Source organism: Ursus americanus, chromosome 2 (assembly GCF_024610735.1).
Source record: "Ursus americanus isolate L20-20 chromosome 2, mUrsAme1.1.p, whole genome shotgun sequence".
In the NCBI taxonomy this organism is placed as follows: Eukaryota; Metazoa; Chordata; class Mammalia; order Carnivora; family Ursidae; genus Ursus; species Ursus americanus.
In genome coordinates, this window is record NC_142128.1 from 43397197 (window position 1) to 43424695 (window position 27499).

Sequence of the window (27499 nt, forward strand, 5' to 3'; positions counted from 1 at the left end):
CCAGTTAGAATGGCTAAAATTAATAAGACAGAAACAATGAATGTTGACAAGGATGTGGAGAAAAGGGGAGCCTCTTACACTGTTGGTGGGAATGCAAGCTGGTACAGCCACTGTGGAAAACAGTATGGAGGTTCCTCAAGATGTTGAAAATAGAGCTACTCTATGACCCAGCAATTGCACTACTGGGTATTTACCACAAAGATACAGATGTAGTGAAATGAAGGGGCACCTGCACCTTATTGTTCATAGCAGCAAGGTCCACAATAGCCAAACTGTGGAAGGAGCCTAGATGTCCTTCCACAGGTGAATGGATAAAAAAGATGTGGTTTATTTATACAATGGAGTATTACTCAGGCATCAGAAAGGATGAATGCCTACCATTTGCCTCAACGTGGATGGAACTGGAGGGGATTATGCTAAGTGAAATAAGTCAAGCAGAGGATGACAATACTACTCATATGGTTTCATTCATATGTGGAACATAAGGAATAGTGTGGAGAACCATAAGGAAAGAAAGGGAAAACTGAATGGGAAGAAATCAGAGAGGGAGACAAACCATGAGAGACTCTTGACTCTGGGAAACAAGCTGAGGGTTGCAGAAGGGGAGGTGGGTGGGGGAATGGGGCAACTGGATGATGGGCATTTAGGAGGGCACCTGATGTGATTAGCATTGAGTGTGATGTTCAACTGATGAATTGTTGAATGCTACATCTGAAACTGATAGTATACTATATGTAAGACAATTGAAATTAAATTTTAAAAAAAAGGAAAAGAAGCCAGGAGAAAAAGCAAAGTCTGGGGGCGCCTGGGTGGCTCAGTCATTAAGCGTCTGCCTTCGGCTCAGGGCATGATCCCGGGGTCCTGGAATTGAGCCCCACATCAGGCTCCTCCACTGGGAGCCTGCTTCTTTCTCTCCCGCTCCCCCTGCTTGTGGTCCCTCTCTCACTGGCTGTCTCTCTCTCTCTGTCAAATAAATAAATAAATAAATAAATAAATAAATAAATAAATAAAAGCAAAGTCTGGCCTATGGAGGAGTTAATTTAGATTTCATATCCATCAACTCAATTAAAAATATAGCTCTGGTTCCCCATCTAATACACCCAGGGGTTAAAACTGTGTTATTTCCCCAGTGGGCATTATTAATATCACAGTGTTCTCTGCAGTATCCTTTCAAATATGAGTGGGTATTTTGAAGATCATTATAACTTGATAAGGATATATTCCTTTGTTGTTTTTAACATAGGCCAAAGACTGTGGAAGTCATGGTGAAGGTTATCTCTTTCCTAACTACATTTAAAAAGAAGTTGCATCCAAAATGCAAAAACAAATTTCCTTAATGTCTCATTTTTACACCTCTTTCCCTCAAAATTGCACTCAGCATAGGTATTACTTCTAAAACTTAAAAAAATATATATCTTGCAATGCTGGTTCCCCTGTCTCTCTTCTCTCTTCCCCTCTTCTATCTCTAACCTTCTTTTCTTTTTTTGTTCAGAATATCTTTTCTATAGCTATCTCTGTGCCCTCTCTTTAGAAATCAGTCCCTCTGCTATGGGCTTCTCCATCCCATTATCTCTGTCAGAGCTGGACGCTGAGCAGAGCAGGCCGTGAATTCTATTTAGGCAGAGGAACAAGAGGAAGGCATGCATATTTATATCTCAGTATTTTCCTAGGCAATGCAGTTACATTAACAAAAATACACAAAAAGGATACATTGCAATAATAGTAGGTCATTTGGAAGCAAGTATATTGCTAGTAGCGTTGAAAAATGGTAGTTTTTCAGAAAAATAGTTTCACACTATATGGAAAGATCTGTTCAAATTCTTTCTGGTTCAGCAATCCCATTTTCGAAGTAACCCCCCAAAGGAAAGTAAATGTCAAAATATACAAAGATGTTTGAAGCAGTGCACTGGGAAGTGAGGTAACAGAGGGTGTCATAAATACCCAACCTGATTCAGTCAAAATCATGGTCGAAGCCACATATAGAGGAAGTAGTCCTAGGATTTGAAAAATAAAGTGCTGACTCTGGAAATGCAGGCACACAAGATTCAACATATGAGAGAAGGAAGAGGCCACGGCAAGTTCTTCCCAACAGGAGTCACCGTCAAAAAGAATCATTTGTAGATTTGTTTGATGAGACTTGGTAGCCCCCAACTCCCAGGGAGCAGCCTAGACCACCAGCAGGTGGCAGTGAGTGAGCTGTCACCTTGGAAACTCTAACACAAGATGGTAAGTGAAGAACCAGGGTTGACTCTCCATGGTTCTCCGCCATTTTCCTCTGTAACAGTTTTAATGGAGATCATATGCTCCAGTGGGCACAAAAGTTCACCAGATCTAGAAAATCTTTTCTCAATTACCTGAATGCCCAAAGGTAGGTGGTAGGTGGAAGGTGAAAAGAAAAACAGAGCAAATTATTCTCCTTGAGCTTCTGAGTCTTGTGCTGACCGAGACTTCCCCTTTCTCTCCGGATTCTGTACGTAGATGTTGATACGCACCGGCGGGTCCTTCACACCGCCCTGCTTCGGCCTGGAGAATCACTGCCCTGCACAAGGACCAGCAATCAGGCAGGCATGTGTGTGCCACCCGTACCATCTGCAGTGAGGATGCTGATACAAGACAAAGGGAGAAAGAGAGTGTACTTCCAGCCAATGCTTCCTGAAGTATTTCCTATTGTGTTGTTTTGGGGACAATTTGGTATAAACCGGAAGGGACCTGAAGGCTCAGGAAATAGAAGTCCAGGGGTTCCAGCAACCTCTGGCACCACCCCCGTCAAACAAGGGCCTAGGGGATCAATACCTCACCTGGTCCAGTGGCCACAGTGTAGCAGGAGCTGGGAATGTCCGTTTAGGGGAGAGAGGATCAAGATCTCCTGCCATTCAAGTGCCTTATCACAAGCCCTTCCCTCTGTGTGTCCTGCTAACACGCTAGAGGTTGGAGGAGACCCTGCCATACAGCAGGTGGGAAGAGCAGGAAGATGCTCCATCCCTCCTCACTCTCATGGACCCCTTGGTGGCGTGATAGTTCATCGTTCGTGAGAATTGACTGAACTTCATGTGTTCAGCTATGATACTAATAAGGGTGAGTTACTGACTCTAACACATACACAGATGGTGGTTAGTAGTTACCAACACTGAGATTTGGGGTATGTCATGGAAGCTCCCTCGCTGAGCTCTTCACTCCCCAGTGCTAATTGTAAGAGTGTTTTCCTCTGCCCACCTGCCAGGTGGTTTTGAGGACCCAACACTTCCAATGATGTGAATGATGCTCTTTGCACATGTGAAGGGCTGGATACATGCTGTTTGTCATGAGTGAGGCAACCAAGGGCCATCCCCACAGAAGGAAGTCCCAGCCCAAGGAAACAGTCTGCAATTCTAACCCAGCAACGAGAAAAATGACTGTGTAATGTTTTTGAAAATTTTCTTCCATATTGTTCATGACTTATTCTATTTTATTATTCAGAATGACTTTGGCCACACTTGGTGACCACCCACTCTCTAGGTATGGCTCTGGGGTGGGAGAGGGAAGACCACATCTCCTAACAGAACCAAAGAGCCCACTGACGTGTTCTGCTCCAATGAAAGAGTGGTTTTCTTCCTAAGATAAAATTTGTTTTCAATCTCTAGATTATTGACACAGGTCAATATTAGGTATTTTTTAAGATTTATTTATTTGTTTATTTATTTATTTATTTATTTATTTATTTATTTATTTATTTATGTATGTATGTATTTGAGAGACTGAGAGCATGCATGTGGGGGAAGGGCAGAGGCAGAGAGAGAGAGAGAGAACCTCAAGCAGATTCCCCACAGAGTGTGGAGTCTGACGTGGGGCTTGATCCCAGGACCCTGAGATCATGACCTGAGCCGAAGCCAAGATTTGGTGCTCGACTGACTGAACCATGCAGGTGCCCCGATATTGGTTTTTAAATGGTAATTTCTGGGATGCCTGGGGGGCTCAGTCAGTGAAGCATCTGCCTTTGGCTCAGGTCATGATTCTAGGCCCTGGGATTGAGCCCCACATCGGGCTCCCTGCTCAGCCGGGAGCCTGCTTCCCCCTCTGCCTGCCATTTCCCCTGCTTGTGCTCTCTCTCTGTGTCAAATAAATAAATAAAATCTTTTAAAAATAATAATAATAAATAAATTGTAATTTCTTCATAAACATATAATAGGATCCTACCGTAACACTATTTTATAATCTCTCTTTTATAAAGATTTTATTTCTTTATTTGAGAGAGAAAGAGAGCATGAGTGGGGACAGGGCAGAGGAAGAGGGACAAGCAGGCCGCCGGCTGAGCAGGGAGCCCGATGATGCAGGGCTCCATCCCAGGACTCTGAGATCATGACCAGAGCTGCAGTCAGTTGCTTAACCAACTAAGCCACCCATAATCCCCTATAATCCCCTTTTGTTTACTTAGCTACCTATCATGTATCTCTCTCTACATCAAAAAATATGTATTTACTTCATACAAAACTACACACTATTCCCTTTTGTGAATATACAATAATTAACCTAACCACTCCCCTAAAATTGGGTGATTTGATTGTTTTCAGCATAATTAATACCCCAATAATGAACTTTCTTTTGCAATCACCACTTAGCTTGATCTATTTTGCATATTTTGATTTGCAGTTGAGTGAAGGTTAGAGGTAGTTAAGATTTTTTAAGTGAGGAATCTTAACCAGTATTTGTCCATGATAGGGAAGTAGTGCTAATGGTCTGTGGTTTCTGTCCCTGGAGGACAGCCTAAAAGGAATTTTGTCGACTCTGACCCAACAGCAAGCCTGGCTCAAAGACCACCAGGACCACTTTCCATTCTAGTAAAGATGAAAGAAGTAGAGGGGCTGCAGGGCCCCTGGGCTTCCCCCATCATGCACAGCCTCTCTTGACTCAGGAACATCCTTCCCCTTCTGGGAAGCTATGGCAGCTTCCCTCAGAAATGCAGAAGTTGGGTGCTGGTTCCGGACCCAGACATCGGCTTCCTGTGGGGAGAGAAAAGGAAGTGATTTTGCCAGTGCTTCCTGATATCCGGAGATCTAGTCCGACGCCCTCTGCATGTGCCACACTGTCCTCTGCTGCCCGTTCATAGGTACTGTCCTCTCTTCTCCTTTCAAGGCGCAGACCACCCCCCACTCATGTGGGGCCATCTGAGGCAACGTGGAGTTCAACAGACGCTGCAGGGTCATCCCTTTCCAAGCCAGTGAAGTGAGGGACACTACTCATTCTTCCCACGAACACTTACTGAGGTCATCTGTGGAGCAGGCACCATCGGACATGGATGATGTCGTGGTAAACACACGGTGAAGTCTTTGGCCTCACAGAGCTTACATTCTGGGGGGAGAGACAAGATAAATGAAATACATGGCGTTTCATGTATTGATAAATGTTTTACAAAGACGGTGAAGGAGATGAGGAAAGAGCTGCTCTGCTGGACGAGCGAGCCAGGCAAGGCCTCACTGATAAGGCGACATGGGAGCAGATGAAGAGAAGGACCATGCTGCTGGCTGGGGGGATAATCGAAACAGAAGGAACAGCCAGTGCAAAGGCCCTGATGCAGGGGAGTGCCGAGCATTACCTAGGAATGCCAAGGCGGCTGCGGTGATGGGCGGCATGCGGGGAAGCGATGAGGGAAGAGGGCAGAAAGTGTGTCTGGGAGCCAGGAGGCATAGCCAGAGCCTTGCAGCCATGCTCACACCCGGACTTCTACTTTAATGGAACATGGAGAGTCACTTCGGGGGAGTTTTGAGAGTTTCAATAATGCCCACCTGACTGGGCATCGGCTCAGAGCAGGATCATGAACACGCGCTTGTACTGCGGTTCCAGGAAGCCTCTTGACAACAGGAACCAAGGGCCTTAAAACGGTTAAAGCCAACCATTAGTAACAACGTAGAATAAAAGATCCCATTGGTAAATAGAAAAAAAAAAAGTAAGGACAAGGTACCTCACAGTAAGCCAAGCAAAACATTGCAGAACTTACATAGACATTTTCAAACTCTAATGAGTAAGACAACACAAGATTTAAATAACACTGCCATGCAAACCCTATTCTCACACTCTCAGCACTGTAAATGTTATTTATATATTTATTTTTCATGAATGTTATTTATGTAGTTACTTGTTAATTATTTATGTGTAAGTTTGATGTAATTTTGATAAAAATACAGAATTCATTTTTTTGTCTTTTTACTAGATAAGCTCATTTTAAAGTTCACATGAGCAAATAAGCCTAAGGAAATAAGGATGATCGGAGAAATTTTGAAAGAACACTAAAGGGTACAAGCTGCATGGTATCTGAAAGTGTATTTAAAACCATGAGAATCGTAAAGCTGAGAAAAAAAATGAAATCCTTGGGAACCAATCTACAACACTAGTTGGAGACTCCAGCACCCCACTCTCAGCAACTGATGGAGCAAAGGTGGATACGGAACCACTGGACAACACCACCGAGCAATGGACGCAGTGACATTCCCAGGACCCTCCCCCTACAGCAGCCTGCGCCATCTTTCCAATTGCACATGGAACGTTCACCGTGACAGACTATATTCAGACTCTTCCCTGGGTGATGAATCAAAACTTAACAAGAATAAAATAGCTGATAGTCCATCTATGGACTCTGAGAAACAAACTGAGGACTTCAGAGGGGAGGGGGGTGGGGAATGGGATAGGCTGTTGATGGGTAGTAAGGAGGGCACGTATTGCATGGTGCACTGGGTGTTATACGCAACTAATGAATCATCGAACTTTACATCAGAAACTAGGGATTTACTGTATGGTGACTAACATAATATAATAAAAAATATTATTATAATAAAAAATTTAATTTAAAAAAAGAATAAAATAGCTGAAATCACACAGAATATGCTCTCCAACCATAATGGAATAAAACTAGAAATTAATTTCAGAAAGAAACAGTAAAATCTACACACTCAATGCAATCCCTATCAAAATATCATCGATATTTTTCACAGAGCTGGAACAAACAATCCTAACATTTGAATGGAACCAGAAAGGACCCTGAATAACCAGGGGAACGTTGAAAGAGAAAACGAAAGCTGTGGGCATCACAACACCTGACTTCACGCCATATTACAAAGCTGTGATCATCAAGACAGCATGGTACTGGCACAAAAACAGACACATAGATCAATGGAACAGAATAGAAAACCCAGAAATGGACCCTCAACTCTATGGTTTACTAATCTTCAACAAAGCAGGAAAGAATATCCAATGGAAAAAAAGACAGTTTCTTCAATAAATGGTGCTGGGAAAATTGGACAGCCACAGGCAGAAGAATGAAACTGGACTATCCTTTTACACCATACACAAAGATAAACTCAAAATGCATGAAAGACCTCAATGTGAGACAGGAATCCATCAAAATTCTAGAGAAGAACACAGAAAGCAACCTCCTCAACCTCGGCCACAGCAACTTCTTGCTGGACACATCTCCAAAGGCAAGGAAACAAAAGCAAAAATGAACTATTGGGACCTCATCACAATAAAAAGCTTCTGCACAGCAAAGGAAACAGTCAACAAAACTAAAAGGCAAACTACGAAATGTGAGATGGTATTTGCAAAAGACATATCAGATAAAGGGCTGGTATCCAAGAGCTAAAAAGAACTTCTCAAATTCAACATCCAAAAAACAAATAATCCAGTCAAGAAATGGGCAGAAGACATGAACAGACACTGCTCCAAAGAAGACATACAAATGGCCAACAGGCACATGAAGAAATGTTCCACATCACTTGCCATCAGGGAAATACAAATCAAAACCACAATGAGATACCACCTTATACCAGTTAGAATGGCTAAAATTAACAAGACAGAAACAACAAACGTTGGCGAGGATGTAGAGAAAGGGGAAGCCTCTTACACTGTTGGTGGGAATGCAAGCTGGTACAGCCACTGTGGAAAACAGTATGGAGGCTCCTCAAGATGTTGAAAATAGAGCTACCCTACGACCCAGCAACTGCACTACGGGGTATTTACCCCTAAGATACAGATGTAGTGAAACGAAGGGGCACCTGCACTCAATGTTCATAGCAGCAATGTCCACAATAGCCAAACTGTGGAAGGAATCGAGATGTCCTTCCACAGACGAATGGATAAAGAAGATGTGGTTCATATACACAATGAGATATTACTCAGGCATCAGAAAGGATGAATACCTACCATTTGCATTGACATGGATGGAACTGGGGGCGTATTATGCGAAGAGAAGTAAGTCAATCAGAGGATGATAATTGTCATATGGTTTCACTCATGTGGAACATAAGGAATAGTGCAGAGGATCATAGGGGAAGGGAGGGAAACTGAATGGGAAGAAATCAGAGAGGGAGACAAACCATGAGAGACTCTTGACTCTGGGAAACAAACGGAGGGCTGCAGATAGAGAGGTGGGTGGGGGGATGGGGCAACTGGGTGATGAGCATTAAGGAGGGCAGGTGATGAGATGAGCACTGGGTGTTATATACAACTAATGAATCACTGAACATTATATCAAAAACTAATGATGTACTACATGTTGGCTAATTGCATCTAAATAAAAAATGAATAAACTGGAAAACAAAAACAAAAAATATTTCAAACAAGGGGAAGTCAAAACACATAGTAGACCCATCCTCATAAAGAGCGTCTACTGAAACTCTGCAGCTCACATCATACTTAAGGTGAAAAACCAAGTAGTTCTTCCCTAAGAATAGAAGCAAGACAATGATACCTGTTCTCACCACTCTTATTCCATAAGACAGGATGTTCTAACCACTACAATAAGGCGAGAGCAATAAAAAGGCATACGGATTAGAAAAGAAGAAATAGTACTGCCTCTATCTGTAGATGGCATGACTGTCTACACAGGAAGCCCCCAAGAATCTGCCAAAAACAAACAAAAACCCTTCCCAGAACTAAAAAGTGAGTTCTATCCAGCCAAGGGATTCAAGACTGACACAGAAAAATCAACCGTATTTCTGTTTTCTGACAGCAAACAAGTGGAAATAAAAATAAAGCACACGCTATTTACCATTTCTTCAAAGAAAAATGAAAGACTTAGCTATTAATCCAACAAGATTATGTACCCCATCTGTATGCTCAAAGCTAAGAAATGCAAATGAAAGCAATCAAAGACCCACGTACTTGAAGAGACGTACTGTGTTTGTGGATTGGAAGGTTCAGTGTAATACACATTTCAATTCTTCCTACACTGATCTGGAGGTTTACCAAAATTGCTATCAGAATCTCAACAAGGGGGGCGCCTGGGTGGCACAGCAGTTAAGCGTCTGCCTTCAGCTCAGGGCGTGATCCCGGCGTTACGGGATCGAGTCCCACATCAGGCTCTTCCGCTATGAGCCTGCTTCTTCCTCTCCCACTCCCCCTGCTTGTGTTCCCTCTCTCGCTGGCTGTCTCTCTCTGTCGAATAAATAAATAAATCTTTAAAAAAAAACAAAGAATCTCAACAAGGGTTCTATAGACATACACAAACATACCCTAAATGTGTATGGAAAGAGAAATGGTCTAGAATAGGCGAAAACAGTTTTGGAAAAGAATAGAGTAGCAGCAATCACTCTTCCCAATGTTAAGAGTTACTGAGTAGGTCTAGGAAGCAAGACTGGGCAGCATCGTCAGAGGGACAGACACAAAGCCAGTGGAATGAATAAAAAACCCAAAAATAGAACCACACAAATATGTCCTGTTAAAATTTGATAAAGGGGCAAAAACAAGCCAATGGGGAGAAGTAGTCTTTTAAACAAATGGTATTGGAGCATTGAATATTCACAGGCAAAACCAAACATAAAAACAGAACTCTCAACCTAACTCACATGCCTTATACAGAAATCACTCAAGGTGAATCATGGGCTTAAATATCAAAGGTATAGCTATAAAATTTTAGGGAAAATAAGAAGGATAATATCTTCAGGATCTCCAAATAAGCAAAGATTTATTAGATTTAACACTAAAAATATAATTCATGAAAAGGAAAATTGGTAAATCAGGCCTCATAAAAACTTAAAACTTGCTTTGCAAAGGCTCCTGTTAAGAGGATGAACATCAAAGCTATGGGTGGGAGAAAATATTTTTAAACCACGGAGCCAACAAAGTACTGGTGTCTAGGCCATGTTTTAAAGACGTCAAAATTAGCCAGTAGGAAAACTGAAGACCCTCTATGAAACAGACAGAAGACATTCATCAGAGAGGACATAACATGGCAAGGAAGCCCAAGAGGAGAGTGCAACACAGCTACTAGAGAAAAACCAACATAAACCAGAGCTGTCACTACACACCAGCCAGAGGGGCTGAAAGGGAAGACAAAGTCTGGCACTCGGTGCTGCTGATGGTGTGGAGGGCAAGGTCACGTGGACACTGCCGGGGTCGTGAAACAGCGCGTCCACACCAGAGAATAACTGGGCAGATTTAAAAAAGGTATATCAAAAATGGACTTACCATATAACCCAGCACTTATGCGCAGAGAAATGAATACTTATTTTTAAGCAGAAACTTGTACATAAACGCTTACAGCAGCTTTATTCATAATAGCCCAAACTTGCAACCTACCCAAACGTCCTTCCACAATTGAATGGTTCAGCAAAGTGCGTTGCATTCTGTGATAAAAGAGGAACAAACAATTGATGCAGGCAAAGACTCATGATCCTCAAGGAGTTGTGCTGAGCAAAAAAACGCCAGCCCCAAAAGGGTACATCCTACATGATTCCGTTCGTAAAACACTTGTGCGATGACATCGTTTTACAGGTAGAGACCAGGTGAATGGCTGCTCGGCGCTAGGGAAGGGTGCGGAGGGGCTGGACAGCGCAAGAGGACAGTTAAGTACCTTGACTGTTGCGATAATTACAGGAAGTCGCACACGTGATCAAATTGCATACAGCCACATACACACAGACACACACGCACAAGTCAGTCAAATAAATGCGTGACAACTAGTGAACTCTGAGAAAGCTCTATGATGGCACCAATGCCCGCGCGCTGAGTTTGGCGTGCCCCGCAGTAACGAAAGACGTTAGCGCTGCTGGAGACTGACTGCAGAAGGCAGTAGAGAGGATCCTCAAAATACAAAAAATAGAACCACCACATGATCCAGCAATTCCAGTCCTGGGAATATATCGAGAGGAAAGGAACACACGGACTGGAGAAGATGTCTGCACCCCATGTTACCACAGCATTAGTCACAGTAGGCAAGACATGGAAGCAGCGTCCAGTGCATGGACGCTCGCGTGGATGAAGACGTGTGTGTACAAACATGCAACAGACAACAAACGAACAAATCAATAAAACAAGAACGTCTGCTCTTTTCGGCCACCTGGATGGACCTTGAGAGCAGGATACTAAGCAAAGTCAGTCAGACAGAGAAAGACCAATACTGTGTGATCTCACAGTATCTATACTTGGAATCTAAAAGAACCAAGCTCAGAGAGACTCATCCACTCAACTCTCTGGTCAGACTGTGCTCTCTGGGCGTTGTCAGCCACCTTTTACTTTGACAATCACTTCACAGGGCTCTAGGCACACCACAGTGCAGGCGATGTTGGGGTCACATTGGTCTTCAATCCCCCGAGACCTCAGACCCAGGCTGTGGAATGGAGTCTGCTCAGATTCATGACAGGGATCATGGAAAATGGTAGGAACCCCGTTTTCAATGCCACAGCTCAAAGCTTCCTGGACTCTCTGCTACCACCTTTGCCTGTGGCTTGCCCGTCCTGGGGAAGCAACGCTCCCATGTGCTGTCCGAGGTGACCTTGTGTTTTGTTGTGCGGGGGCCTGGATTGGTGTGGTGAAACACTGCGCTGGGGATTTCCTCATACAGATGTTGGGCTATGTTTAGAACTACAGGGTGGTTTCCCAGGCAGCTGAACTTGCTGACAGGAGCCCCTTTTCCTCCTTGGTAGCAGACGATGGCCACGGACATCTGCTTAGATCCTTCAGCTCTGCCTTGGGCATCTCTGCTCTCTGGAGAGGGGCTTCAGTACCCCACGTTCCAAAACGGCCTCATCTTCCTGGACAATATCTGCCTGACAGCTGCTTCTGCAGCTTGAAACAGAGCTTTTCTGCTTGTACCTGTAGCCGTTCCTAATCATCTCAGTCCTGGAGAGACAGGAACGCCCGTGGCATCAGACCTTTGAGGGTTTAGGATGTTATTCTTCAATAAATGGTGCTGGGAAAATTGGTCAGCTACATGCAAAAGAATGAGACTTGATCACTCTCTCACACCATACACAAAGATAAACTCCAAATAGATGAAAGACCTCGATGTGAGACAGGAATCCATCAAAATCCTAGAGGAGAACATAGGCAGCAACCTCTACGACATCGGCCAAAGCAACCTTTTTCATGACACATCTCCAAAGTCAAGAGAAACAAAAGAGAAAATGAACTTGTGAGACTTCATCAAGATAAAAAGCTTCTGCACAGCCAAGGAAACAGTCAAAAAAACTAAGAGGCAGCCCACGGAATGGGAGAAGATATTTGCAAATGACACTACAGATAAAAGACTGGTATCCAAGATCTACAAAGAACTTCTCAAACTCAATACACGAGAAACAAATTAACAAATCATAAAATGGGCAGAAGATATGAACAGACACTTTGCCAATGAAGACATACAAATGGCTAACAGACACATAAAAAAATGTTCAAAATCATTAGCTATCAGGGAAATTAAAATCAAAACCACACTAAGATACCACCTTACGCCAGTTAGAATGGCAAAAATAGACAAGGCAGGAAACAACAATTGTTGGAGAGGATATGGAGAAAGGGGATCCCTCCTACATTGTTGGTGGGAATGCAAGTTGGTACAGCCACTCTGGAAAACAGTGTGGAGGTCCCTTAAAAAGTTAAAAATTGAGCTACCCTATAATCCAGCAATTGCACTACTGGGTATTTACCCCAAAGATACAGACGTAGTGAAGAGAAGAGCCATATGCACCCCAATGTTCATAGCAGCATTGTCCACAATAGCTAAATTGTGGAAGGAGCCGAGATGCCCTTCAACAGATGACTGGATTGAGAAGATGTGGTCCATATATACAATGGAATATTACTCAGCTATCAGAAAGAACGAGTTCTCAACATTTGCTGCAACATGGACAGCACTGGAGGAGATAATGCTAAGTGAAATAAGTCAAGCAGAGAAAGACAATTATCATATGGTTTCTCTCATCTATGGAACATAAGAACTAGGAAGATCGGTAGGAGAAGAAAGGGATAAAGAAAGGGGGGGTAATCAGAAGGGGGAATGAAGCATGAGAGACTATGGACTCTGAGAAACAAACTGAGGGCTTCAGAGGGGAGGGGGTGGGGGAATGGGATAGGCTGGTGATGGGTATTAAGGAGGGCATGTATTGCATGGTGCACTGGGTGTTATATGCAACTAATGAATCATCGAACTTTACATCAAAAATCAGGGATGTACTGTATGGTGACTAACATAATATAATAAAAAATATTAGTATAAGAAAAAATAAAGAAAGAACAAATAAATAAATAAATAAATAAATAAATAAATAAATAAATAGGAACCTGTCACAGTCACTGACCATACCCTGGCTCTCCCCATACTCACTTTAGGCTAATGGCCAGACCTAGAATATAGCCAGGAGAAGGTGCTCCTCGCAGCCACCACCTACTGGCCTAATGCACCAGACTCCAGGCTGACCCTTCACAGGCTGTGCTAGATCTTGAAACACCAACACCATCCCCCCACCAAAGGAAACAAGAGAAAAGAGGATTTTGAAAATCTTTGTATGTCAGCATCAGTGACCTGGGTTAGTAGAGGGCAGGAGAGCATTGTCGGGGAGGCACCAGTGGGACCGACACATCAGACAGGAAGTCTGCCACCCACAGACTTCCTCCCAAAGTCCCCAAGAGCCTGAGAGGGGGGTTATTTCATATTTAACTGGACCTGCTCCCGAAGCTTCAGGGTCCTTCTGCTCGAGCGGGCATGAGAGACCTCCAAACAAGGCCTACTGTGAAGGGAAGTGACCCCTTGCCTTCATGGCTCTTCCCATTCTCATAGCAATCTCCTCCATTCTGGGGACATGGAGGCAAGAAGGTAAAAGATCACAAAATTTCTGGAAGGGCTGCAAGATTTAAGAGATTGAGGAGTCCCACCTATGCTAATCTCAGAACCTTCACCCCCTTGTGTGGCTACAGTTTCATGAGTTCCCCTTCTCCTGGTTCTCGTGAGCCTCCGGGGATGATGGTGCCGTAAGACACAAGGCTTGCAGATGCCTGCCTCAGTGACCATTGTCTGTCTAACCCCTTTTGCCAAAGGCTACAGGGATGAGCTCTCCTGGTCTGCAGGTCGTGGTTGTTCTGAGGATATGTTGGTCCCTACCTAAGGTCCCTACAACATCCGCCCGTTCTCCTGGGCTTGGGTGAGGTTTTGCTCACCCAACCTGGAAAGCCCCAAACTGAGAGGGACCAGACATCTACAGAAAAAAAGGAGAAACGTGGAGCTGAAGAACACTGCAAGAATCCCTTTCTGCAGGAAATCCCCCTTTCCCCAGCTGGGTGTCATCTCCAGAAGGGAGGCATGGATGCTCGGATAAGAGGAGCCTGCTCCGAAATCCTAAGACAGCCTACGTCCTCTTGTTCAGATAATAAACTGGCGGGAGCACACCAGATTTCCTCTCATAGCTTAAAATTGTCATGTAATCAGTCAAGAGAAGAGCTAGCTTTTATCAGGAAAGTTCTCTATAAAAGCAAAAGCTCTATTAAAAGCTTTTAAAAATATTCTATTTTTCAGGAATCTGTCCTTTGAAAACATATAATTGTTCATCTCTACGCTGTCGCCCTTTGTGCTGTCCATCGGTGGGCTAGTGACTCTTAATCTGATGTTCCTGGATCTTTTCTGAAAGTTTTGAATCTCCCAATTTATCTGAAAAACTCTTACCTTTGTGTGCTTGTGTCTCTGGGCAGGGAGGGGGATAAAATGTCAATACATTATGGCAAAATCCCAAGGAGCATGTAATAAGGAGGAGCCATCCAATCTGTCACCTGTTTCTTGCTTAGCTGTCAGGACTTACTGTTAAATCCTTGGTTCGTGGTTGGAAGGATCCAGTGGCATCATTTCTTCCCTACCTCTGATCCTGCTGTTCACCCTCATCTTTGTCACACAATCTTTTTCCTTCTTGGACATTGCGTTGACTTAACCACTTTCCTCTCTTTTTCCCGCTGATTAGAAGCTTACCCAGAGCCTGTACTTGCCCACAATTCTAGAGGGTGAAGCATCGAAGAGGTGGCAAGACAGAAGGCGTACGGACGCACGCGGGTATGACTTCTTTGGTACGCTCCATCCTCCCATACAGTCAACGAGGCAGCCTGGAGTCTGAGCCTCAGATGCTGCCCCCTCCAGCTTCCCACTCCCCGTAGACTCCAAACATAAGTCATCAGAGACAGGTTTGCACCTGCCAGCCTAGATAAGCTCTGGCTTACTCCAAGTCCTGTGGACGCTCTATATTCTTGGAGCAGACTGACTTAGGGAAAAGACGTCAAGAAGGTCTATAGCCAGGTTAAAAAGAGCTACCTTTGGAAGTTGGATCTGAAATTGCTAGCAAGGTGTTCGTTTGTCTCATTTATTTTTTCCCAGTATTGCTCCCTAGTTGGCTGACTGGAGATGATCCAGGTGTTCTGAGTTATCTGACCTAAGTATCTTCTTAATCTTATTCCACTGATGGCATTAGGTGGACATGGGCAGGTTCCAACATGGAGAGAGAAAGATTTTTGCTGGAAAAAGGAGCTTCTAATGCTGGTGTGACCTTTTCTCCCCCACTGAGAAAGCAAGCAAGCTTCCCTAGGAGGACCCTAGCCATAGGGTGAAGACACCTCACATTTTAAGGAGCATTTCCGATCAATACACACTCATCGGAGAAACTCTGTGAAGAAGAACATTTGTATTCTCAGCACCTGTGGGGTGAAGAGTGGGGATAATGCTGATTGCCACACAGAGAGCTTTCCTACTTCCTTTTTCATTTTTCTATAAAATCCCTGCTCAGCCACAGTGCTAGATCCTGACTTCACTGTCCATGGGGCTAGACTCTGCTCTAGGACCTGAGCTGCCCCTTACTGTCGTGGGGATAACGCCTCGCCTCCAGTCTCATGCTGCTGTGGTCACTGCTTCTGGTCCTTGGTGAGTAGGATTCTGGAGCAGGACTTGGGTGGAGCAGGCATCCCAGAGCCTGCTCGTGAGCGCACATCTCTCCGAGGGGGTGAGTAGGGATGGGCCCCAGCTTCTAACTCAGGACCAGCAGGCATCATGCAGATCAGCACCGAGCAGAGCGGGTTCCCAGGAAAACAGAGGACTATGCCTCTCTTCTGCGAATACTGATGCCCTTCTCTCTCTTTAAAACATCCACTTCTGCTTTATCTCTTGGAAAATCGGAATGCTTCTTAAAAGGACATCAAAGGAATGTCCTATTAGGGTAAATCCTAGCTCCAGCCCCACTGAAATCCTGCTCTGTCCCAGCCCCACTCCCACACCAAGCCACCACGTCCAGGCCCGTTGTCTTTCTTTCCTCGACTTACACTTTGGAGTGGCTTCAAGTCCCGCCAACTGTAGATGAGACCGCACCGCCTCTGATAAATCCGACCTCGCGCGTGGACGCGAACACGGTGCTGGATCGCGAATAGGGAAGGAGACGGAACAGCTGCACGAGATGAGAGCAGACACCTCGCTTCCTCCCGGGCCTTCCTGGCTCCTGCGTTGCCAGCAGGCGGGTGACCTGTCTCAAACAAGAGTCAGTCTTAACAAGAGAAGGTGTGAGAGGAGCAAGGGCAGCACGACACTTGAGAATCTGCCCGCGTGACACGCGGCTCCGTAACAGGAAAGGACGAAGTTACGAACCGCTTGGGTCTTGAGTACTTGATTCTACGGGGAGTCGTTTGTGGGTGAGGGAAAGAGGAAGCAAGCCGCGCCGGAGGGAGAAAGGAATAGACAGGATGAGGGGAGGAGGACAGAAGGGACGAGAAGTGGGGGGTAAAGGGAAGAAGACACGGAGGGGGAGGGGGGCAGAGAGACCAGTGGGGGAGGGCGTGGAAGTTATGGTTCTGGGACTCGTGCAGCCCCTGGCCGGGTGGTGATCTCTGCCTCTTCCCTTGCAGGCGCGGTGGATGCCCAGTCTGGTGAGTTACCTTTGTTCTCTTCCGTCTCTGGGAGGCACTCACTCTGCAGGCGAGGCAGGGGCCTCCTGTCCAGCCCCTCAGCTGAGCTGCGGGGGCCGGGGCCGGGACTGGGGTGGGGCGAGCGGGAGGCCGGTCCCCACCGGGCAGGAGCGCCCCGGTGTCCCTTCGTCTCTGCGTTGCTACCTGCCTGCCTGATGGGCTGAACCCCCCAACCTGTCCGGACAATGAATTCTTTCCTCCTTGCTGCTGAGCCCTCAGACCAGAAAGAAGTTACCCAGGAAGGGAAAGCAAACCATTCATAGTTACTGTTGAGTAAATAGTCTCCACATTCTCCCGGCTCCGGACCCCCAGCAGCACCAGAGGCCACGATGGGAAACACGTTTACCACAGAGAGACAACTGGACGCTGGGGAGACGCCGTGCCTAAAACAGGGCCATCCCCTGAACGTTCCCCTGGCCTGCAAACGAGCCACCTAACTTGTCTTATTAGACTGGAAAGTTACATTTTCCCTTGAACTCCTCCTTCAAGGAAGTATTCACCCTCCTACAAGGGGGAGAGGAGGGCAGCTTTGCAGAGCTGATAGGTTTATATCTGATGATACAAACTGTATCACTTTTGCTGGGATTTTAAGTGAGACTCGTCTGGGTGAGCCTCGTAGGAGCCGGTGAGATGTGCGCGTATGCACTTGTGCTTCATTCTGGGGAGTGGGTCTGTAAGTCAAACGTCAGAGTTAAGGCCACTCTCCCAAGTATCTCCCAGCCAGATCCTGGCTCCAGACTCAGTAAGGCCCAGAGTTGGCTCTTACTTATCTCTAGCCCTGCCATTACCACCAGCTTGGTCACGTGAGTCTTCTTTCTCAAACATTCTTTGATCAAACTGACTTCATCTCTACGTGCCCAATCTCCATGTGGAGGAAGAAAACTTCTGGCCTCCCGGAAGGCTTAAGATGTGTCTCTTTCTGTCAGCGTTTCTGACCCACCGCCATGTCCGCCTCCTGGTCCACCAGTAAGACTCTCGAAGTGGCTGAGCGGTCTGGAGGGAGCAGTGGTCTCTGAACTTATTAAGAACAAAAATTCTGAGCATGCACGTCCAACATGTTATGTAGACAGAGATCCCTGGAGGGAGATATTGTGAGCATGGCAAAATATATACAAAAACAGAAAAAGCAAAAATGAGAAAGTGTTTCATGTAATATGGAAGTCCCACCTCTTTCTGGATCCTATTTTGGAGCTTGGACCTCGAGCCCAGGCGAGGGTGGTCTGCTTTCCAAGGCAGTTCCCTGAGAGCTAGCGTGCCTTCCCTCTACCATAAACTCACAGCTACAGGGCAGAGCCATGGACAAAACAAAGACTCCCGGCGCTCCCTCTTTCTCCATCCCATCCCTCCACGTCCAACTCTGCCTCTCTTCACACTGAAGGGGAATGAAGGGTCCAAGGTCAGTCCTGGGATTAGACTTTTTATCAGAATGGCAAACATCTTTGCAATTCAGCCCAAGGCACTATAATTCTAATTTGATATTTGAACCTGAATTTCTAGCTCAGTTGTCAGCTGAAACAATTTCCCCCCAAAGCCCCAGGCTGCAGGGTTGGGTCAATAGCATATAGGGCTGGCTGTCTTTCCTCTGTGCAAACTTCCAGCTCGGAACTTCAAGCCCCTCCAGCCTATTGGTTTCCTTCCCCTGATGGGGCAGATCCAAGCACCGAGCTGCCCTTAGCTCTGGGGACCATGGTCCTCCCAGGGTAGGCAAGGCCCTGAACAAGCAGAGGAGCCCACCCCTTCTTACAGGGGCCATCGAGCATGGATTCTCAGAAGCCTCTGGAACAGGCATTCGGGAAGGGCTGGTTCCAGGTACTGACGCTCCAGCCCTGGGGCGACTGTCCCAGCTGCTGGATTGTTTCATCAGGAAGAAGACACCAGGAAGGCCTTTGAATTATACCCGCTGGGCTGAGCCTCCAAGAATGAGAGACGCAGAGAAAGTTGATCCTGGCTGTCACAGGGACAGGAGGTCACCTTGAGCAGATACAGAGATATAAATGTCGTTTCAAAATCAGTATTTGAAATGGAATGGAGACTTTTTTTAAACAGACATAACACTAACAGGATGTATGGAAGACACAAGATGTCGGTAGGGTCCCAAGGGATCTGTGCCCCACAGCTGTGTGTGTGTCTGTGTGGGTGTGTGTGCGTGTGTGTGCATGTCACCCCTCCCCCATGCGAGCGGCAGTCAGGGCGCCGGGGCCGGGTGGGGGCAGGGCTGGCCCCGCAGGTGTCTGGCATCTTTTGCAGACTGGCTGAGCATTGACATGCCGCGCCACGTGTATGAAGGAGACGAGGTGGTTGTGAGGTGCTCCGGGGACAGCAGTGACATGATAGGGAAAGTGATGTACTACAAGGATGGATCTCTGCTGGCCACTTACCACGGCATCTCGAGCCACACCATCTCAAATGCAAGACCCGGTGACAGCGGGTCCTACTCCTGTGAGGTCCACGAGCTGTTCTTCTACAGATTTAGGACAGGAAAAACGAGAGCTGCATGGCTCACTGTCCAAGGTGAGGCTTCACTGTTCGAGGGCCTGTGAGAGGGGAACCGGAGTGTGGGGCAGGGGACACTGCCCAGGGAGGGAGCAATGGCGGGTGGCTGTGTGTCCCCGGCTCTGGGTCTATGAATCCTGCTCCCTGGGGCTGAGAAGACAGAGCTCCTCTCCGCAGGGCCTGCACACTCTGTGATGTCTGCTCTGTTCCATCTCTCCCTCTAGAGCTGTTTCCAGCACCCACGCTGACCGTTGGGCCCTTGCAGCCCACCGAGGGGAGCTCAGTGACCCTGTCCTGTGACACCCGGCTCCCCTGGGACAGGTCAGGGACGCAGCTCCGCTACTCCTTCTTCAGGGATGACCACACCCTGAGATCGGACGGGAGCTCATCAGAGTTTCAGATCTCGGCCATACAGAAAGAGGACTCGGGATACTACTGGTGTGAGGTGGCAACAGCCTCCCACAGCGTCTCGAAGCAGAGTCATCGGTCCCACGTGCTTGTGCAGAGTGAGTCCCAGGGGCAGGGCTGCAGGCTGCGTCGGGGTCCGGCAGAGTTGAGCAGGGCTCCCGGGGAGACCCCAGCTGTGTCTCCCCTGTCCCTGCAGGTTTGGTGGGTTTGGCGGGTATGGGGCTCCAGGGACTCCCCTGGGCTCTGCTCTATCGGTGGCCACAGGGGTACCATCTCCCTAGAGCCCTGCTCTCGCAGTCTGAGAAATGACCATCATAAGCTCTCCCCGGAGCAGCGTCTGTTACGCTCAGCGAACAAGAGACAAGTAATCGCGGTGTCTGTGTGCAGGGAGCTGCCCCCACCAGGAAGCATCCCTAACCCAGGGGGAGCCACGGCAATAGCAGCAGTGGCAGGAAGAGCTCCCAGCGCTGAAAAGGCGCTTCCCGAGTGCCAGGCCTGAAGCCGTCTGCTGTGCTCAGTTCTAGAAGGACCCCTCTGGTGTCCAGAAATCCCTGGACAGGGAGGACTTCCGGAAGTTTACCAAGACAGGCCCTGCTCTGAGCAGGTCTAGGGGGAGCCCGCAGAGCCTGGGGAGCAGTCCTGTGATGGGATCTGTAATGTGGGTGCATTAGTATCCCCATTTCACACACGAGGAGACAAAGCACAGAGCCGTCAAGTGCCCTGCCCAGGGTAACCCAGCATGGAAGCGGCCCAGCTGGACTGGGACCCCAGGCCCGCTGGCGCCAGCGTCAGCCCCTGCCGCAGCCCCTGCGGGTGGACAGCAGTGCTGACTACGGCTGCCAGGCGCGGGACCCTCCTGTGAGACAGCTGCTGGACGGGACTCTCCCTTCACCATCACCAGAGCTCTGTCAGCTGGCACCAGGCTCCACACTCGATCTTCGAGGAAACGCGGGGCCAGAGAGATGAACCGACCTACCAGGAACATGCGATGAATGAGGCCTCCCCGGTGCATCAGAGATGAGGAGGGAGCAAGGTCACTGCGGGCCAGTCATTACCGAGGGCTGATGAGTGTGAAGGAAGAGCGAGGCTGCAGTTTAGGGTGTGGGGTCGCAGGTGGCCCTGACACGGGGCCTCAGCGTGCTCCCTCCCCCCAAACACTCCTCTGCCTACACCAGGGCTTCCAGCAACAACACCTGCCCTGTGCCCAGCAGGTGGCGCCACCTGCACCCCAGGCCATCACCTGCCCTCTCGTGGTCACGCAGGCCTCCCCGTGTCTGCAGCACTCCCGGAGATCCACCCCGCCCTCACCGGCCCTCTCGTGTTCGCGCAGGCATCCTGGAGTCTAGAATGCTCCTGGAGACCCACCCCGCCCTCACCCGCCCTCTCGTGTTCGCGCAGGCGTCCCGGTGTCTGGAGCGCTCCTAGAGACCCAGCCCCAAGGGGGCCGGCTGCTGGCAGGGGAGCGTCTGGTCCTCGTCTGCTCTGTGGCTGAAGGCACAGGGGACACCACGTTCTCCTGGCACAGAGAGGACACGGGGGAGCGTCTGGGCAGCAAGCGTCAGCGCTCCCGGAGAGCAGAGCTGGAGATCCCCACTGTCGGGGGGAGCCACGCGGGCCGCTACTACTGCACGGCGGACAACGGCCACGGCCTGGCCCGCAGCGGGGCCCTGAACGTCACTGTCACAGGTGTGGAGCGCTCTCCTGTCGCCCAGTCACTGCAGCAGTCTCCGTCTGTGGCAGTGAGGGTGTGCCAAGGATGAGGAGGGACGGGCCGTGAGGAGGTGAAGAAGCCAGCTGACCACAGCAGCTTGTCAGGGATGGGGATGGGGATGGCGGCAGTGGCAGACAAGCTAGAGGAGAGGGACGAAGGGACACTAGGTGTCCCTCATGGCTGGAGGGACCCTGCAAGGACCCGGACGAGGACAGAGTGGGCTGTAAGTCCATCCAGCAGGATAGACGCTCTCTGATGGCCCCCTGCCTCTCTCAGTTCCAGCGTCCCGCCCCGTCCTCACCCTCAGGGCACCCGGAATCCGGGCCGTGGTCAAGGACGTGATGGACCTTCGCTGTGAGGCCCAGAGCGGCTCTCCCCCGATCCTGTACCGGTTTTATCATGAGAATGTCACCCTGGGGAACATCTCGGTCCCCTCTGGAGGAGGAGCGTCCTTCAGCCTGTCTCTGACCGCAGAACATTCTGGAAACTACTCCTGCGAGGCCGACAATGGCCTGGGGCCCCAGCGCAGCGAGGCGGTGTCACTCAGCGTCACAGGTGAGACATGTCCGTATCTCCTTCTAGAGGACCAACTGCAGTTATGCCAAGCGTCCTTTCCGCAGGATGATCCTGCCATTGGGAAACTGGTCTTCAGCTCTCGGGGCTCCGCTCTGCATGGGCCTTAACCCCGCCGACCCCACCGCACCCACCCCTGGCTGGGACCAGCCGCGCTGGCAGCGGGTAGGCGGGGCGAGCAGGGGACCAGGGGAGCATCGCACGCGCGGAGCTTGGGGTGAGCAAGAGGTTCCATGAGCCTCGTCAATACTCAGGAAACTGCGGAAAAACCATGAACAAACAGATTCCGGGATCCAAACCTTCAGCAGGGTTCTGTCGCTCAATCTCCAGAACAACTCTCATTTTATGGCTGAGGAAATGGGGTTTAGATTCGGTACCTTTCCCAGGCCGCTCTGCCGCTGGGCGCTGGTGGAGCTGGGGGGTAGGGTCAGCAAGCACTGCGGTGGCCACACGATTTCCCCTCCAACTCATCAGTGCGGAGCCGTGCACGATAGGGGCCCTCCTCCGGGAAGTCATCGGGCTCCTGCCGAGCCCTTCGTGGCCACCATATCCTCGTGGGCAGTAGCCACAGGACTTTCTGGTTTGGGAGTCAGGGACAGGTGGGATTTCAGAAGCGCGGCGTGGTCGCTGCGCTCCGCAGCCGTTTGAAACGGTGTTGGACTCACCTGCTACTTGAATCCCCTCTGGAATCGGCCGCAAGGACTTCCCGAGCCTGGGAGATCTTGACCCCCAACGTCAGATCTGCTTGCTTGTCAGTCTTTCCCATTTTTCTATCCTTCGTTAAGATAATTTGGGTGATTTTACCCAAAGGGTTGGGCATTTTATCTAGATTCTCAAATTCATCACGTCCTGTTGGCCGGTCTCTCATCCAGGTTTAGACAGCCTCCACATTCGTGATAAAGCTCTCCGCTCCCTGCCCCGCGGGGTGCGTGACTTCCTCCCGAATCAGACCGGCCCACGACCGCCTGTGTGATGGCTTTTTCCAGACTCAGCAGCACTTTCATAACTCAAATCTATTTGGGTCTTGGTTTTCTAGTTCGTTTGGTTCTAATTCATCTTCTCCCTCACCTTCAGTATATCTTTCCTTCTTTTTGCTTTAGGCTTATTTTATGTTGCTCCTTCCTTAACCTCTCCAATAAATGCTTATTGACTCTTCATCTTTATCTGCACATAGTAAATGCATCTAAAACACAGGTTTCTTGTAAGTACTGCTTTCATCCCCCCTTATCAGTGTCAGTGTCTAACATTTTCATTTGTTTAATTTCTAAAGTATGCGGAATATGGGTTTTCATTCCTTTTATAACTGGAGACTTAAAATTCATTATGAATAGATTTCACTTTTATCCTTTATTTCATTAGTTTCTTATAGATTTCTCCTTGTCCTTGTGGTTACACTTGATCGAAGATCGTGGACTGCGGGACTTTTACTTTGGGGAACTTACTAAGAATATCTTTATGGCCTAACACACAGTCAGGATTTTTGTAAATGCTATATATGGAATTTGACTTAATTTAATTTATTTATTTGAGAGAGAGAGAGCGAGCGCGAGCAGGGGGAGAGGCAGAGGGACAGAACAAACCCTCAGGCAGACACCGCACTAAGCACAGAGCCCAACGTGGGGCTCGATCCCATGACCCCGAGATCATGACCTGAGCCGAAACCGAGAGTCAGATGTTTAAGCGACCGAGCCACTCAGGCACCCCTCTATATGGAATTTGAAAAGAAATGTGAATTTTCTGCTTGGGATATACAAAGGTCGGTGTTTATTTTTCTATCCGATGAAGCTGGTTGGTGACCTAGTCAGTCTCCATGACGCCTTACATACGCTTCGCGTTTTCAGTCTGTGAGTTTCTGAGAATCACACGCACATGCTACCTGTGATTATTCCAGGTTTGCTGTTTCTGCAGGGGCTCTGCTGTGAATCTGCTAAGTGCTCGTGTCAGATGGGGCACTTCGGTTGCAAAGGATAGAAATGCCATGCAAACTGGGCCAGAAAAACAAAAAACAAAAAAACAAGTGTAGCTGGTGGGAGAGCGGGGACCAGACGTGGCTTAGTGCGTGGCCGGCTCTCAGGGTCCTGTCCTTTGCCTCCCCTCTCTCTGTTGTGTCTCTCCGTCATGTTTGTTCTCAGGAGGGAGGCTGCTCTGACAGCTCTGGGCTCCATCCTTCCTCCCTGCTGGAGACGCTCCAGAAAAGGCCTCCTTACCAATCACTCTGGTTTGGAAAAGCAAACAAACAAACAGGCAGAGCACAGGTTGACCCTGTGGCATGTTTGTCCCCCTGCAGAAGGAGCGGGCTTGGGATGGGTGAGGTCACGAACAGGGTGTGAGGCAGCTCTCAGGAGTCCCCAGGCTCCATCTCTAGGGAAGACCTAGTTCCAGCCTTCTCTCGGTTTTTCTAAGATCGTTCTTAGATCTTTGTCTCCAGAATGCAGGGTTGCTCTTCCCAGGGGTCTCTAGGTGGCGGCTGCCCTTAGGAGATGGATTCCCAATGTCAGCAAGCCCTCTACCCCACCCCACTCCACTCCCACCAAACAGCCTCTCCTGTTTGCCTCCCACATTTCTGAATCTGCTCCGATGCCTCCTGTTTGCAGAGCCCCCACCCAAAATCCGCTTGACAAACGGTCCCCATCGCTGCGAAGGGCGGGTGGAGGTGGAGCAGGACGGCCGCTGGGGTACCGTGTGTGATGACGGCTGGGACATGAAGGACGTGGCCGTGGTGTGCCGGGAGCTGGGCTGCGGAGCGGCCAAGCACACCCCTGCTGGCGTGCTATACCCGCCGTTGGCGGAGGAGGACCAGTCCGTGTTTATTCAAGTGGCCCTGTGCGAGGGCACCGAGGATGCGCTGGCTGAATGTGAGCGGGTTGAAGCCTTTGACTGTGATCACAGTGAGGATGCAGGTGCAGTGTGTGAAGGTGAGGGCAGGGCCCGGGGTGCGGACTGGGCACCCAGCTCTGAGAACCGTCCCTCCACTCTCCACGGCCACCTCCAGGCCGCCCCACTGTTCGCCATGGGACAGTGGTCAGGACAGCCCCAGAGTTCACGTGAGGTTATGCAGGGTCGGAAAGGACTCTGTGCGTGCTGGTATTAGCCCGTATCTGGCACCTGGAAAGGCAGAGCACTGATGTTTTCATGGCTGTGAGTTGGGGCGTAATACTAGGGAAATGATTTTGAGGCCTCAGAGTTCCAGGATTTGAGTGATTCTGATCCGGGCCACCCAGCTTGTATTGCTCTGCCATCCTCTCAGCTTCCCAGAGGCCTCCCCCGAAACACTCTGCTCGTCAGCATCGGTCCCAGAATCGGAGGCTTGCTGGCTGGGGAAGATCTGCGTGCTGTTTCCAACCCGGGATTCCAACGGGACACGGGCCCGGGAAGGCGGGGGGGTGGGAGAGTCGGAAAGGCTCTGGGTCCATCAAGGAAACCAGGCCACAAACCGTCAAGGACAGAGCTCCCTGAGGTGGAGGTAAAGTCAAGAAAGCCGGCACAGATCGCAAAGCCTGCACAGAGCTTGTGACCGGGTGAGGCCAGTGGGACTGCTCGCCCAGCCCCAGCCCCCCGCTCTGGTGGAGCACCCCAGTCTCTCGGGCTGGGACTCGGGGAGCAGCATTGGGGGGTCCTGTGGAGAGACGGCTTCAGAACCACTGGACCGACGCCCAGCGTCAGGAGCATGTGAAGGCCTGTGGCTCATTCAGGGACATGGCATCAGCGTTGGGCACAGGGAGGGATCCAGGATTTCGGGTCCACTGTGCGGGGCTTCAGGCCTGTCTCCCCCACTCACCAGCCATACAAGTAGCAAACTTCTCTGATGCTCATGATTTCTGTCCGAGAAGTGGGACAATACCTGGTCCAGCGTCCTCACAGAACTGGGACCCATCACACACTCACCACTCATGAAGACCTTCCTTCTGGAAGGAGTCCCAGGCACGCTCAGACTGCAGATCTGGGACGGTCTCCCCTGGAGGGTGGGTCTGGGGCTCGGGCTGGCCTTCTTCCTTACTCTGGGCCTCACTTCTCGGTTGAGACCTTTGATTTGTCTGGACAATCCCTTCCTGGACCATCCCCTCCTTACCACCTTTTTACTTTTCTCTGCAGCATTCTTACCTCATTTTTCTTGAAGACTGGCAGTTTCTCCCTTTGGGCCTCTCAGGCCTGGGTGGCCCCCAGCGCTGGAGGGACCTGAGCCCCTCATCTGCAGCTTTCAAGGCCCTTCAGCAGGACTGCAAGGTGCCTCCTACACCAGGGCCTCCACCCCGCCTGCATCTGGGGCCACAGCAGCTCCCAGAGGAGCCAGACTCGGTAACACCCTGGCCCAGTCCCCAGACTTTCCAGTGTCTTCCCAGGGATCTTTGGGGATCCCAGTGCTGTCTCCTTGAAAGACATGGCCGCTCCCAAGGACACAACGAACAAGGAACGAATGGAGATGGGCCCTTCATCTGCTAGAAATGTGGGCATTTCATTTCCATTCCTTTTTTTAAAAAAGATTTATTTATTTTAGAGAGAGAAAGTGGGGGGGGGAGGGACGGGGGCAGAGAGAGAGAATCTCAAGCAGACTTCATGCTGACCAAGGAGCCCAATGGGGGGCTCGATCTCATGACCCTGGGATCATGAGCTGGGCCGAAATCAAGAGTTAGACACAACCAACTGAGCCACCCAGGGGACCCATCATTTCCATTCTAAGTGTACTGGAAAGAAACCAGCTTTGAAAAGTTTCTTTTAGGGGTGCCTGGGTGGCTCAGTCATTAAGCGTCTGCCTTCAGCTCAGGGCGTGATCCCAGGGCTGTGGGATCGAGCCCCGCATGGGGCTCCCTGCTCAGTGGGGAGCCTGCTTCTCCCTCTCCCACGCCCCCTGCTGGTGTTCCTCTCTCGCTGGCTGTCTCTCTCTCTGTCCAATAAATAAATAAAATCTTAAAAAAAAATTTCTTTTTGAATACTTTCTTAAATTACAAATATAAAGCACATTAGACAAAAAAGAAAAGAATCAGCCAGGATTCTAATATTCGGATGTAACTGCTATTAATATGCTGGTTTTCTAAGGCATTTTATGAATATATGAATATATCTGAGTGATGGCGTACTTTTGAGGTTATTGTACTGTAAACTGCATATCACTATACTGCTTATTAAATTTAACAATACAATGTTAACAGA

The 27499-nt window shown here is 48.9% G+C and overlaps 1 protein-coding gene and 1 long non-coding RNA gene across 3 annotated transcripts; one reads left to right on the plus strand and one right to left on the minus strand.

Annotated features, from left to right (window-relative positions):
- Positions 1-1637: 1637 nt before the first annotated feature.
- LOC123783690 (uncharacterized) lies at positions 1638-16938 on the minus strand. The gene is made up of 4 exons (XR_006777265.2): positions 16531-16938; positions 5760-5846; positions 5237-5325; positions 1638-4976 (listed from the first exon to the last, which is right to left on the minus strand). It is a non-coding gene; the product is annotated as an uncharacterized LOC123783690 (long non-coding RNA).
- Positions 16015-27369, plus strand: LOC123783689 (Fc receptor-like protein 2). Of its 2 annotated transcripts, XM_045784604.2 has the most exons (8): positions 16015-16135; positions 17107-17127; positions 19414-19677; positions 19884-20165; positions 21466-21753; positions 22055-22333; positions 24946-25266; positions 26444-27369. In XM_045784604.2, exons 1-8 carry the CDS (start codon positions 16105-16107, stop codon positions 26464-26466), a joined length of 1509 nt encoding a protein of 502 aa, XP_045640560.1. In that variant the 5' UTR covers positions 16015-16104; the 3' UTR covers positions 26467-27369. The 2 variants fall into 2 exon arrangements, with proteins under 2 accessions (XP_045640560.1, XP_087711518.1); XM_087855392.1 differs by lacking the exons at positions 16015-16135; positions 17107-17127 and adding an exon at positions 17146-19252.
- Positions 27370-27499: the final 130 nt, after the last annotated feature.